The sequence below is a fragment of the Fringilla coelebs genome, assembly GCF_963513975.1.
Source record: "Fringilla coelebs genome assembly, chromosome: 21".
NCBI classification, from domain to species: Eukaryota; Metazoa; Chordata; class Aves; order Passeriformes; family Fringillidae; genus Fringilla; species Fringilla coelebs.
In genome coordinates, this window is record NC_140047.1 from 10,917,047 (window position 1) to 10,932,213 (window position 15,167).

General features: G+C 46.0%; 2 protein-coding genes across 4 annotated transcripts in view; both read left to right on the plus strand.

Annotated features, from left to right (window-relative positions):
* Nucleotides 1-15,167, plus strand: part of RABGAP1 (RAB GTPase activating protein 1) — a 60,765-nt gene that overhangs the window by 26,614 nt on the left and 18,984 nt on the right. The gene's annotated exons all lie outside the window — the stretch shown is intronic.
* On the plus strand, nucleotides 2,432-4,245 carry GPR21 (G protein-coupled receptor 21; the record flags this gene model as incomplete). The annotated part of the gene is made up of 2 exons (XM_084219690.1): nucleotides 2,432-2,463; nucleotides 2,831-4,245. Exon 2 carries the CDS (start codon nucleotides 3,199-3,201, stop codon nucleotides 4,243-4,245), a length of 1,047 nt encoding a protein of 348 aa, XP_084075816.1. The 5' UTR covers nucleotides 2,432-2,463; nucleotides 2,831-3,198.

Sequence of the window (15,167 nt, forward strand, 5' to 3'; positions counted from 1 at the left end):
TGTAGAATCAAGTGAAATGGAACCTACCATGCATCTGTGCATCACACTGTACAATGACGTAGCCGTGTCAGTGTGCCTGAACCTTGAGATTCCTTGTTTGATTAGTTTTGATCACATGGTGGTAAAAGTTTAATTATCTTTTACAAGCAGCAGTTTTCCCAGGAGTTGTCATTGTAACTTTGAATAATTTCTGGAGTACTTTTCATTGCCTTAGACAAGGTGGTGCTGTATGGTGTAGAGTGGGAGAAATCTGTACACCACAACAGTATTTTCAGTCTCACGGACCTCAGCCACCTCAGCCACACATTTGGGTGTCTTTAGGAGAGGTTCTCGTGCTGGGCTGGTGGTGCACCCAACCAGAGAGCTGGGGAGCAGGCACCGTACCCCAGTTACCTTCCAGGTGCAGTTTGCTTCACCTCCTGGGCTGGCTGCAGGTGCAGGGGCAGGAGGAGGTGGAGCTGCTGCTGGTTTGGGTGTTTTAAGCAAGCAGGAGTGAGCTGGCAAGAGCACTGAGTGGAGTCATTGCTCTCAGCTTCGGAGAAACAATAGAATGTCAGTTAAAGGAAAAAACAGACGTGGCTCTTCTACAGAAATACCTCGGCTCTAAGGGCATTAAGCTTTTCATAAAAACCTGAACACTGGGGAGTTTTTGATTTCATGGTGCATTTTCTGTTTAGAAATTTCATCAACCAGATGTGTTTTTGGTTGGGCTCAGTATTTCCATTGCTACCTTGTTTTTATGTCTGACATAGGAAGTTCAAGGTATCAATGTACATTTTCTTGGGGCTGTTTATAATGTGTCTCTTCGTGCCCAAGGATCCAGAAGTACTATTTGAATCAATCGGTATGTAAATCATTCTGTGCTTTGGAAAGATAGGAGATCATTTCTCCAGCAGTAATTCAATCATAGCTTGTTTTTTGTAAATCCACAATACCCTGGCCTAAATTTAATTCAAAGTTTATGTTTCCTAGCTACAGTTCTAGTACTTCAGTTGCCATGAGTTAGAAACGCCATAAATTAAAAAAAAAAGGTGGATAATAGTAAAGAGATCTTTTTTGGGTTAAAGATAGGGCAGAACCCCCAAGTTTTTGTTTTCAGACATTTGTACAAGGCTAACTAAAAATCTGCCAAGTCATGCTGTTGTCCAGCACAGATTTTTGGCCAACACAAGGGTATCATGAAATGCTTTTTGTACTTACTGGTCAGCTGAAAACCTGAGAGTTGTGTCTCAATTGCTTTGACATCTTTTCCTTTGGCCACAATTAATTTCACGTTCGGTATTCTGGAGAATGACCAGCGTTTAGCTTAGGTTTACCAAAACCTGGGGTTTGTTGGTATTGGTTGAATTCAGAGTGTGGACTTGAGCTTGTAAGGATGCTAATTGCACACTTTGATGTCTGATTAAATGATTTTGATTGTCAAAGAACTTCACTCCAGTTTTTTACTGGTTTGATCTATTCAAATACAAATTCCTGTAGCAAGGGCTTGCCCTAAGCAGTGGCAGCAGAGCAGCCTGGTGTCACGGTCAGAGAATGAGCTCCCACATACCTGGGAACATGTTTTCCAGCCTGTCAGTTGAAGGTCTTGACAAACAATAGCCAAGAGCTGTACCTTGTTATGCCTCTCTGCCTTCAAAGAGGTTTTTCTGGTTAAATAGTGAGATGGTATTAACTTAGGGTGTGAATACAAGCTTAAGTGTTCTGCTGTGAATCTCTCTCGTGTTTGCTGGCTGGAATGTCGCTGGGTTTTCTGCTTTGGTGTCCGATGTCAGGGACAGCGGTGCCTTTGCGTTCTCTGCGCGTCTCTCTGTATGGAGGGAGGTGCCTGCCTACCTGGAGCAGCATCTGGCTTAATGGTGGGACATCGTTCTCAGCTTTGCCCTTGGTTTCAGGTGTCTCCTGTGAGCAGCACAGAGTACACCTAGGAAAGGCACGTTTATTCCAGAATAGGTATTTCGCCAAAAGGGCTGGGATGGAAAAGCCTTTGAGTGACGACGAACCGCGTGAATTCAGGGCGGTGATGGACGGCTGGCGCTCGCCGTGCAGGGTGCGGGAGGAGGAGCGGGCTGCGCGCTGGGTGTGTGTCCCTGCGGCACCGGCGGCGCGGGGACGGCAGGGCCGGGACCCGCGTGCGCTGCCGGGGCGGCGGGGTCGCTCCGGGTGAGGCTCCCACCGCCGCCGGCCGCCCGAGGATCCGCCTCGCCGAGCGCCCCCGGAGTACCAACCCGCCTTCCCGAGGCTGCGGCCGGCGCTGCCGGGCTCCCTGCGCGCTGGGGCGGGCGGATGGGGGCCGGGGCTGCGGCCCCGCTCCCCGCCGGGTCCCCGCCGCGCCGCGCCCTCCCCCGCGCTCCCGCCGCCTCCCTCCCCTTCCTCCCGCCTCCCCGCCCCCGGCTCCGCATCGCCGCGGCCGGAGCACACGCCGCCCGCCCGAGGATGCTCCGCGCTTTTGTTCCCCCGCCGCAGGTAGGGCCGGGGCGGCGGGGCCGGGCTGGCCCCGGGCCGGGCGGTGGGCGGCGGGGCGGCGGCGGGGCCGGGGCGACGACGGCGGGGCCGGGAGAGGCGGCGAACAAAAGCGCCGTGCAAAATGGAGCCAGCGGAGAAGGGCTGGACCCCCGCCCTCCCCGCCGCGCATCCCCCCACCCGGCTGCCGGGGCTCCGGGGAGGCGGCATCGCCTCCCGCTGCTGCCGGCGGGGCGTGGGGAGGGAGCGGGGCTGGAGCCGGGGCCGACGGGGAGCGCTGAGCAGGGCGTGGGGAAGGAGGGGAGCGGCGGAGGTGGCAGCGCGGGGGAGAGGCGGTTCTGTAAAACACTTTCCCCCTTCTCTCTGTCAGCCTTTGGGAGGACTCTCGTCCTGACTCGGTGGAGGTTCCTCTCCCTCTTCCCCCAGCCCCTCATCCATCCTCGGCGCGGCAGCCCCCCCAGGAGGGCATCAGTTTCAGCCCTCTCCGGTGCGCCGGGGAAGTTGCTGACATGCCTGCCGCTGGGTCCCGGTGCGGCGGCAGCGGCGGGGAGCCGGATTTAAAGGGGAATTGTGCTGCAGACAATGCACAGCAGCAGCATCTGGAGCAGCCCTGGGGACTGGAGCTCCGGTTTTGACATTGCTGCACACACAGCACCAGCCGCAATGACAGCAGCTGCCTGGAGTGGCTGCAGGCAGCAGGCAGGAGCATGAAGTAGAGAGATCACTGCAGTGCTCAAGATGAACTCCTCTTTGGTTGGCAACCAGAGTGGCCGGCCCTTCTGTCTCCTGGCCATTAGCTATTTGGAGACCATCAATTTTTGCCTCCTGGAAGTGGTTATTATTGTGTTCCTCATGGTGCTGATTATTTCGGGCAACATTATTGTGATATTTGTCTTTCACTGTGCACCTCTGCTGAACCACCACACCACCAGCTACTTCATCCAGACTATGGCGTATGCTGACCTCCTGGTGGGCGTGAGCTGTCTGGTGCCTTCTTTGTCTCTGCTGCACTATCCTATTGTTTTAAGTGAGTCCTTGGTTTGCCAAATCTTTGGTTATGTAGTATCAGTGCTGAAGAGCGTCTCCATGGCCTCCCTGGCCTGCATCAGCATTGACAGATACATTGCCATCACGAAGCCCCTGACCTACAACACGCTGGTTACCCCGTGGAGGCTGCGGATCTGCATATTGACCATTTGGCTCTACTCCTGCCTGGTCTTCTTACCCTCCTTCCACTGGGGAAAGCCTGGATATCACGGGGATGTGTTCCAGTGGTGCGCCAACTCCTGGAACACCGATCCCTATTTCACCCTCTTCATTGTGGTGATGCTCTACGCCCCGGCCGCTTTCATCGTCTGCTTCACCTACTTCAACATCTTCCGCATCTGCCAGCAGCACACCAAGGAGATCAACGAGCGGCGCGTGCGCTTCAGCTCGCAGGACGGGGAGGCTGGGGAGGCCCAGCCCTGCCCAGACAAGCGCTATGCCATGGTCCTCTTCCGCATCACCAGCGTCTTCTACATCCTCTGGTTGCCCTACATCATCTATTTCCTGCTGGAGAGCTCCAACGTCTACAGTAACCGCGTCGCGTCCTTCTTGACCACTTGGCTTGCCATTAGCAACAGTTTCTGCAACTGTGTCATTTACAGTCTCTCCAATAGTGTCTTTCAGAAGGGGCTGAAGCGTCTCTCGGGGGCCATCTGTGCCTCGTGTGCTAGACAGAGGGTAGCTAAGGACTCCTCTACCTCTAGGAGCAAAAGATCTTCCAATGGATGTCATGTCTAGGACGCCTGTCAGCTGGACTGGGAAGTGCAGGGACAATTGCGTAGATTGGAAAATAACTTAGATATGATTTTAAGACACCCAGATTTGCAAAAAGGTTTCTGAGAAATGCTGCTGACTTAGAAAGATCAGGAGCACATAGCGTTGTGGTTTCACTTTAAAAAATGATTGCTGTGGAGGAGGCTGTGGAGTTTCACCTCCACATTCATTTTAAAGAATAAAGCTGTATCTTGACACTTACCTCTCCAGCTGGTGTGACTGAATGGAGTGGGTGTCTGAGAGCTTCGGCAAAATGTAGTCTTTCTTACAGCTTTACTGGGTTCTTTGGAGATTCGTGCTTCACATGTAAATGATAGATCTGAAGTGGAAATGTCACAGTCTATGGTATATTACAGGGATTTTTTTAATATATGCCAAAGTATATTGACACAATGTTCCAGCGTCAGAACAGAAGGGGCCAAACAATTTGTTTTTCAGTGCTACCTAGACAGGACTTGTAGAACAGGAGCGAACAATGTGAACATTTCAGTGTGAACTCTGTTAATGAGCTGTGAGTGCAGCGATGTGGTCTGGGCAGTCCCACTCCTAGGGCTGGTCTGGCTTCCGTGCCCCGTTTCCCTGGTAGGATGCATGTTTGGATCTGAGTGCAGCATCTGCGTTTTCCTGTTTGTTGTGAAGTAAGAAGAAAAACTTGGATCAGACCAAATTTAGCAGTTAAATAAAATGTGTTTTGATAAGCTAAGAGAAAATACGTGTTGCTTTATGATACCAGAGTTGTGGCAGCCACTCAAGGATGATGCCAACATGTGAAAATTGTTCTCAAACCAGTGGAGAAATGCCGCGGGTTTGTATGTGGAAATTTTCTCAAGAACAACTTTAAAAATAACATGTCCTTTTTTTTTTTTTTTTTTTTTAATCTAAATTCTTCTGATATTTTACATACTGGAACTTAAGGGGAAAGGAAAGAAAACAATTGTCTTCTAAACAGCTAAGGGAACTATGTTGTAAATTTAACTGTAGTATTTGAGTTATTCATAAGTGCACAGAGCTAAATCAGAGACATTTTTCTTTAGCCTTCATGGGATTAAAGATGGTTCAAATATAGCAGGAGCTAAATCCTGTTGGCAAAAGCATATCTGACTGGTCAGACAAAGGCAATATCTGAGGAACCAAATCTCATTGACCACAGCTTGTTCAAGCTAGCCTAGATTAAATGTTTTGAGTACTGTCATGCTGTTAAGAAGGCAGGACGGCCCTCAGATTGAGTTTTTCCTAAAGAATATCTTTATCTTTTTACTCTGCCATTCTGGAAATGAAAGTGAACCAAGTGTTCCTGTAGTGGTGGATTGCAGTGTCACCCTGTCCCTGGTGCAGGGCTGTCCCTCTGTCTCTCCTGCTCTGAGAGGAGGTTGTGCCCCCAACCATCTGCCCTCTGTGCCCCTCCTTGTGCTTCCCGTCACTGCCTTGGGCTGCTGAGTGGGGAATTCCCTGAGCTCCTCTGGTACAGCTGGTGTGCTCTTAGTCACAGTGGGAATGAAAAAAAGATAGGGAAAATAATGTGATATTTTTAGAATTGGGGTAATTCTCTTGGCCAAAGGGAAGGCTTTGTTTTTGTTAAATCGTTTCAAGTCTGTGTTGTTCTAGATCAAGATCATATTTTTAATACTCTGCTCTGTCCCTCCTGCAAACTCCCCCCTCCTCTCTGCTGTCCTGTGGGCCCTGGCCTCTCCTCTCTCTGCCTTGCCCTGGAGGATACCAGCTTGTCTCTGCCTCATCACATGCCACGATTGCTACAGCCCGACCCTGCTGCCCATCCACATTTGCTCCAGTACAGTCTCGTGGGGCTGCCGGTGAGGAAATGGGGAAGGAGAGGGAGAGCAGCAGGATGAAGCATTCCTGGCATGGCATGTGTTTGTCAGCACTCAGTGCTGGTACACTTGAGTTCCTCTCCTGGATGTGTGTGTACCTGTTCAGGGGAGGATGGGGAGAGCCCCCTGCTACTGCTGCCTCCTTCTGTTGGGGCAAAGCATTTAAGTGGCGTCTTGATCAGCTGCCAGCTATTTCATCCACAGTCACTCCAAAGCTCTCAAGATAAACATCCTCTTCAGTTCATCTGAAACTTTAAGAGCACAGGTTGTCTAAGCCCTGCTGCCTTCGTGCCACCTTTTCTTGCAGTCTGTGGTGAGGATAGAGGGGCTTGTGCTGCTCCTGGCACAGCCCGGGGGTTCGCTGGGCAGAGCCCTGCAGGGGGAATTCTGGTTAGACACAGACTGCCTGGGGGAGCACAGCCTGGAGTGACTCACTTGGAAAAGAAGTGGGATAATAAGCTCCTGCACATCCTGGCTGATTGTCTGGAGTGCTCTGTGGGTGTGAAGGCAAAGGTGGGCTTCGGGGAACAATTCAAGGGCTTTAGTTGCTAATATCACAGTGTGTGTGTGTGGCATTTTTGGAACAGCCTCTCAGGTAAACTCCCCGTAGCCTTTCTCTGACTCCTCACCTTATCTGACATTTCCAAGTCTTTGAAATGATGCACTGTATCACTGAAATAGCATTTGATTGAACTTAATAGAAGAGAAGAATCTGCTGGGGCCTAAAACCCTAGAAATGGCAGTTTCAGGTTTAAGTGGAAGCTGCAAAGCAAAGATTGTTTCTTTTAGGGTTTTTTATGGCTAAATAGAGGGTTTAAATAGGAGCATTGTGTGCTGGTTTTTGAAAATTTTGAAAGTTTTTGAAACTGGTAAGGGGTCTAAATCATGACACAGAGATTTAACTGGAGCTGAAGCAGTTGCTCCTTCAGCCCTGAGCCTGGAATTGCACTTGGAGCGTGGTGGCTGATCCAGATGCAGATGCATTCTTGCAGCTGTTGCTGCTTTGCAGCAAAGGTTCAGTTCTAACATTCCTGACAGCCAGGCTGTTTTCCGTTGCCTTACTCATCTCCAAGTCTTCCTCAGCTCAGACATTTCCTGTAAGAGGTGAAAATCAGAATCTGGAAGTCTCCGAGATGTAAGGATGGAGAGGAGTTGCAGGCAACTGATCATTCAAGTTTCATCCACTGTACAGACACTTCTAGTGTTGCCTCATTAGCTTGGTTTTAGTGTCAAATATTTCTCTTTTTGTCTCTGTTAATTTATTGATATTTGAAAAATTTAAATTAAGTTTTTCCCCTCTTAATTTAATGTAGTATGTGTTATATGTGTTTAGGTGTTTAAATATTTATAGCATTTGAGTCTGTTGTCTTCAGTGAAATTGCAGGGGGTGAATTCTGTTCACTGTGCCAATGGTGGGAAAAATAATGATGACAAATATGACTTTGTTTCTCAGCAGTGCACTGAGCACCTTTTGTCATGCACCCAACACAGGCACAGGTTCCTTGCTAGGAATGGTCAGGCAGCAGATTTTCCAGCTGGATCCTTTTCACCCTCCACATCTGAAATGAATCCACTTCTGGCTCTGTTTGTGTCTGGGTGCTTTGGACATCAGTGGTGAGAGCATTGCACAGATAAATGCCACGCTGAGGAGAGGACAGAAATCAAATTGCATCTTCATAAAAATGAGGCTGTGATATGATTAAATGAACTAATTTTGAAGTTCCATCTCAGACTATAAATTTATTTTTTATTAGAGTTATCTGCCTCACTTTCAAATTAAGCTGCTGGAAGGTTCAATTTGCAAGATGCAATTCAGTGGCTTTTTTTAGTGCCATGGGAGGGATTTCTATACTCACAGCTTTTCAGAAGATGGTAATTTTTTTTTTTTTTTAAAGATTACTGGAAGTTTAGGTTGTGATTATGTTGTCATTTTCCAAATATACTGGGAAAATAACTGTGAAATATTATTTTTTTATTATCTCAATCAAAGGATAGTATTTTTAAACTCAGCAGAAATCTTCTGTGTCAAACAAAAGTTTTGCTATTATCTACTGTTAATTTTTTTATTAAATGTTACCAGTTTCTACAGTCTTTATTTGTTGTTGGGGAGTTTGTTTTTAGGCTTTTCATCACTCAGAAATATGTTTCTACTACTTGGAATTCTGGCATGGCTCAGTGTCAGAGTGCCAAGGGGCAGTTTTGCCTATTTGTCACAAGTCTTTGACAGGAAGAAGGGGGTACAAAGTACTGAGGCACAGAGAATTGCAGGAGACAGAGAATTCCCAATGGCATTGTTCCCTCCCTCTCATATAAACACTTTATGTGTGGGAACCGTAAATTTCAGTTTGTCTGTTCTGAAAAAAGACACTTCCAAGGCCTGGATGTGATATGAGATGGAAACATTCAGTGTGCAAATTCAACATGGAGATTTGTTGCTATTTATCATGGTGTTCCCAAGTGCTGTGATTATCAAGGCAGTAACTCCATGAGTCAGGAAGTCTGAAATATTTCAGTCTGATCTTACTTCACATCAGTCTGAAGTTGACAGAACTTCTAAGTCAGGTTGGTGCTTTAAAAAATGCTTCTTAGGAAGCAGTGTGTGAGCACAGGAATCTGCCTTCAGACTGTACAAAGAAAAGACCCTTCTAAAAATTTTCCAATTCATCTGTTTTAGATAATTTAATAAGAGGAGGTGGAGGTTTTGGAAGGGTTTTTTTTAGCACATGTTTGGTTCTGAGTTTTTGAAGCACCTGCTGAAACTTTTGCCTGACTTGGCCCTTATTTTATTGCTTGGGTTAGAAATGTCTTCTTTCTTTCCATGACTTTGCAGAATACAGCACATCCTTCCCCTGGTGTCATTCAAGATAAACCTCAGATTTTAATCCAAGTTTATCCAAGTGTCACCTTTAATATTCCCTATACAGTGGGCCCCATTCTGTGTGTGGGGCTGTGGTCAGGCCAGAGCTGGGGAGGCTGCAGCTGGTCAGGTTTTACAGACTGTCTCCATCAAAGCAAACAGCCCCTCTTTTGGGGTGGTGGGAGAGTGTCCCATTTTCACTGCAGAGAAATGTGCTCTCCTGCCTTCTGAGCTGATGTCTTAATTCAGTTGGTATTTCCATTATTGCCTGTGCTTTGCAGAGGTACTGCTTCAAAAGATGTCTCTGCACATAAGCAAAGGCATTTAATACTAAAGTTATGCTTTTGGAAGGGGATAGGTCTTCAAAATTAGAATTTAATAAGTGTAGGACCAGGTGCTGTTGTGTTCAGAGAAAGAAACTGAAAGTCTGAAAGTTGTGGTCGATGGGAACAAAGACAGGAAACCTGCTGGAGATGGGTCAAAACAATGGAGTATTTAATGTGGGTCATTTTCTTTACAATGCACACTTTTAAATATGGAGTTTAACCTTCTTGCTTTGGCTTTGCTGCTCCCTGGAGGCAGCTCCTCTGAGCCTGAGGTCCCTCACACCCGGCCCAAAGGGATTCCCTGCCGACCTGGGGTGATGATCAGCCCCTCATTTGAGTTCAGGTCACGTCAGTCTGTGTCACTGTTGTCTGTCTGAGGTGTTCCAGCCACAGGCAGTTAATCTGATGGGATAGGCTTTGTTTGGTCAGCTCTTCAGTTTTTCCCCCTGTGACATTGCTTTCTAGACAGGTGAAATGTTTGTTTATAGAGGCAGCTTCCCTGAGCTGATCACAGGATGTGCAGGCGCTGCTCCAGGAGAGCCCAGGAGGCACCAGGTCCCCGTGGGACAGTCCTGCTGCTGGGTTGGTAACCAGCAGCTTTATTGGCTGGGAAGTTGTAAGAAGTGCTGAGTGATGCACATTGCATTAGATGATGTTTAGAGCAGGGGTTTAGAGAGACACCCGTGTTGGGAAGGAGGGGGTTGGGGAAGGCTCCACCTGCCTGTGTGCGAGGCTGAGCTGCAGCCCAGGGGGTTGGGACAGAGCAGGCACTGCAGACTCTCTGTTCTGACTTCCATTGATGAATTTGTAAGATGAGGATAGCAATTTTGTAATTCAAAGCTTTGGCTTCTTTCTGATGGTCATTACTGGAGATCCTTCCGTTAAAAGGTGAAATAAATTCAAGTGGCTCCTCATAAAGATGAACTCAAATCTTGCTGTGCATATGCGAGTCGTTCTCAGTGTTACACAGACCACGTGAACCAAGCAATCAGATGCTTAATAAACCAAGTCATTACTTTTATGGTAAATTGAAAAAAGTTCTTCTGGGATTTCAACTGTAAATGAATCCTTGAAAATCAATAATTAGATTAGTAAAGGATGACGTTTTAATATGCTGGCATGAATATAGAGGGATTTGTCAGGGGAAGCAAAACCAGACTTTGCACTAAAGTGGCTTAAGTATATTTATAGTGCTAGTGATTCTGTGTGTGTGTGTGGGATCTTTGGACTATTTTAATATAATGTAAGGCTTTGAGCTTTAGCAAACTCAAGTTGCTCGTTTTATGAAGTTACATTAGTACCACACTGTGAAGTATTTTTAAATATTAGCATTACTGAGTATGAAAAGTATTTCATAAAAACATTTTTTAAAACATTTTCTGTAGATGCTGTCGAATGAATTGATGTTTAGTGTACAAAGAAATAAAACCTGAGGGCTGTAAGGTACCTGTATGTTTCTGATCACCTCGGTTTTTGAGGGGTTAGGTATTTCTTGAGGTTAAATTGTCGTTAAAGCCTACTAAAAATACTGGTGCAGTTAATCCTTTCAGAGAACAGAAAGCAGCATTACCTCCAGCCACGCTTTTGAACTGTCTGAAAGGATTTGCAATCGTTGTATTGTCTTGACAGACTCATGTCTTTAGAAATGCTGTACAGCACAGTCTTTTGCAAGTTCCTATGCTGATACATTTCTCTCCATATGTAACCTTTGAAATCTAGTTTCTATTGTAATTCTAGCATGTAAACACTAGATTCAATTTTGTATTCCACTAATGAATGCAACAGGATGGAAACACGTTTGCAATTGCTAATGATGAGCTTTTTTACTGTTCTTAATACTCGTGGGTATGTCTTCTCTTCAGGGATTTCAGAATTGTATTCGTACCTTTTTAAATTGTTTTTTTCACATGCTGTTTACAATTAAACCACGAGCATGGGAGGCTGTGAGTGCATGTGCTTTTAGGTTGCTTTGCTGAATGAAATGCAGTGGAGTGATCTTACTTTAACAGCTCTCTGTTGTCCAGAGAGGTTGTGGCTGCCCCTGGATCCCTGGAAGTGCCCAGGGCCAGGCTGGACGGGGCTTGGAGCAACCTGGGAGAGTGGAAGGTGCCCCTGCCATGGCAGGGGCTGGTACTGGATGGGCTTTCAGGTCCATTCCAACCCAAACCATTCCATGGCTCTGTGATGCTCGTTTTTCCTTGTGTCCCACCTGTCTCCTTGCACCTTTCACAGTACCTGGTACAGCAGAAGCCACCAGTGGGGTTATTCTGGTGTGTCCTGTGGAGATCTGACATTGTCAGAGGTTGTTTTAAGGAGTTTTGTTTGGGAGACAATCCGGCTCCTTACACAAGCAGTGTTCCAACTGATAGTTTTTTCCTGAATGTCAGTGGAAAGGCCAAGAGTAGATGAAATCACAGGTGAGAATGTGTATGTGTGTGTTTGTAAGAACTTTGTGCACCTTTTAATGCTGGAAATCGTTTTGTATTAAAAGATGAGAAAGAGCTGTGAGTGTGGAACCCCTGGTAGGAAGAACTGTGGGGAAACCTGCACCAAAGCAGATGAGAAAAGCAGACAGGTGAACCAGAGGCAGTCTGACCCTCGAGACTCTGATGCTGGTTTAGCTCTGACACAGTGGGGACTGTCTGGGTGGGTTCCTCGATGGTCCTTGGCTCTGCTGGGTCTGCTCTGCCTCAGACAAGGGAAGGGTGTTCTCATGCACAAGGCAGCTGAGGAAGAGTTATGCTTGGGCTCCAGAATTGCCTGTTTTGTGCCAACTCAGAACTATTGTTGAAGTACAGGGGAGAGGGGTTCTTCCACCCCATGGTTTTGATAGACATTTCTGTAGCTGATTTTTCAACTAAGACTAATAATAAGAAAAACTACAGTTGAGCCAAAAATGACAAATGTTACTGACTTAAAGTAATACTTGCATATTTTTAATTATGAAATGGAATTAGATAAATCGGAAGCATGTAAATATCTGATTCTAAATCTTTGCATAATCATTTCCAAGAGGTAATTTTGCTAAGAGCTATTAAAACTCCAAGAAATGTATTATTCCCTTTTGAGATGGCGTGTACCCCCAGCTGTGTCATACATCTCTTGGCTTGTTTCCTTTTTGCTGTAGATGTACATACATATATATATTTGTGTGCTGTGCAGTTGTACAGTCACTGCCATGCTAAATTGATTGCTTTCAAATGAGTATACCTGTGTGTTTGACGTGTGTGTGTATGTATCCCCAAACAAGCAGTTTACCAGGGCAGTGGCTGTACACTCACAGAGTTTAGGGCTTTGTACAGTATGTAATTTTAAGAATGTCAGTGTGGTTCTTAGCGGATTTTATAAACACTTTTCTGAATCTGTTATCAGCACTTCCCATCCGACCAGAAACTGCACATTTTTCAGTGATTGTTCCACTGGTTACATTTTTGTCTGCCATTTGTTCTGGATTGATGTAATCTTGATACTACTAAAATTTCAAGGGCTGTTGACGCATTTCACATAGCCTGGGATTGCCTGTTCTCCAAATATATGGATCATGCATCAACAGTACTAAGTAGCCTTACTGTTTTGCCTAAAAGCCTAGCTAATTTATTTAATACTCTCTCTTTAAAGAGAGGTCTCTGGAAGGGGTGGCATATTTTAGGATGCTCCTTCTCTTTAAAGGGAAACTCGGAATTGACTAGCAGTACTTGTTGATCAGTGATATTATTGTAGCCAAAGGATGCATGGGTGGTTTAATAGGAAGTTTTTGCTTCAAGTTTCTTGATGAAATGTAGTGTTCTACAGAGCTGTGTGAAGAGTGTAGTTTTTTATTCTGAAATGCACTTGTACACTTTATTTGAAAGGTCTGAATGGATCATAAATACATTTAAGAAATAAATGATAATGTCACATGTTTTCACGGCTTGTCTCGGATGACTTTTCTCTTACTGTGCTGCTGAAGGTGTGTTCCTTGGCACTGGGTGGGGCTTTTCCCCTTATCTCCATTGCTCTAAATAGTCTTGGAGTGAGTGCAGGGGCAGGAGAGGCTTCCAGCCTGGTTGGTGTTTGTGCTGCATCCATACATGCTGCAGGGCACTGTAGGCAAACTCCTCGCTTTAATTTTCCTGTGGGAAACTTGAGCCCTAAAAGGAAACGAACAGAGCGAAAGGGCTGGATATCACAAGGGATTCACTTTTATTTTTAGAATTGCACTATATTGCCATATTTGGCCTGAAACTATGCTGTATCAATGCACTATTGTATCCAATTGCAGTGTCCAACCAGTCCAAATTTGTCTAAATTATTCAGGTTTTTTCTACAAATACTTTTTAGCTGTGAATGTTCTGGGCAAGTGCTGACTCCAGGTAACACCTTCTGCAAGTAGCATTCCTTGTGGGAAGTTAACAAGTACACTACTCTGAAACTGTGCTTTGTGTCACTTCCTTGAGGTCTCAGTAACAGGTGTAATTCCTCCTACCAAAACCTTCTCCAGTGGTCTGGACGAAAACAAATGCAGGAAGCACACTCTGTGTAAAAATGAATGTAAATATTGCTTAATAAAAGTAATTATGGGAATGCCATCAGCCTGCAAAATAGACCCGGTGGCACAGGATCCTGCTAACACTGAAATAGCTGTCAAAAGACCATTTAATGTATTTGAATGTGCTTAAAATGTACAGATCTGCTCAAAATAACTTATGCCCATCGTGTAATATTACCCCTGCCGCTGCCCTGAAAGCTGCACAGAATTTTGGCTCTCTCTGCGTGTTGGATCTGCTGGAATCTGTCCCTGGCTTGGTGCACTCCAGGGTGGCTTGTCCATGCCTTGCAGCAACACACCACGTGCTGGTCCCACCCCGGCAAAGCAAGGAAAATTCCAGTGGTGGACTGAGACTCCAGACCCTTCCCACAGTAATCTCTGACCATGTGGCAGAATTCTTGCAGTCAGTGGGACCTTCCTAAGGAGCAGCTGGAATGTGGAAATGGATGTGGCAAGAGTGAGAGTCAGGCACAGTTTGGGCTGGTGGTGGGTGTGTCAGATAACTCAGCAGTGAGCAAAATTCCACAGTTGGAATCGTTCTAGGGGTTGGGGCAGGGGGAACCTGAAGTTTGGTCCCCTTGCATTTCTCCATTTTGGTGGTGGTTCTGAAGCCAGCCTGGGTCCAGGTCAGGGTTGTTTTATACCCCAGGGGATTTTCTCCAGGAGCCTGGTGCTACGAGGGCTGATCTTTGGGTGATGAGCCATTTCCAGCAGGCAGCTTCCTCTGTTCTCTGGAGGTTTCTGGTTTCATTTTTTTTCATCACAAATCTTTTCCTTTAGCAATTCTTTGCTGCAGCTTCTTCATCCTCTTGGGTTTATGTAGTGGATTAGGAGGAATAAACCTGAGCTGCTGAAAACTGCAAGTAGATCAGTCCCAGGAAGAGGGAACTCCAGCTCTTCCATGTCTTTAATTGTGCCTTAAGCTACAGAAAAAGCTCCTAAAGTAACACAGTCTCAGTCTGAATATGTTGATCAAGGCTGTAACTGCATGACACGGTTTTCAGATCCTAGGATGCTCCCTGCAAGATCATGAAAATGCATGGAAAATATCTTTTAAATGTGTCAAGTTTAAGAGGTGGGAACCAATATGCTTTTATATGCAGCCTGACAGAATAAATGGGCTTTTCCCAGCTGGACTGCATCCTGGTTTCCCTAATTACTCATGTAGTTTCTGTTTAAATCAACTGGAGAGGAAGGTTTCAATATAAGTCCCTTCATATTTTAAAGTGTATAAAAGAGGGGAGGAAGGGCCTGAGCATCTACATTTTCCTGCTTTCCTTCAGAGCAGCAAACTGTTATGAGAATTTTAATCTTCACTACACTTGCCTCAGTTCTCATGGCTGGTT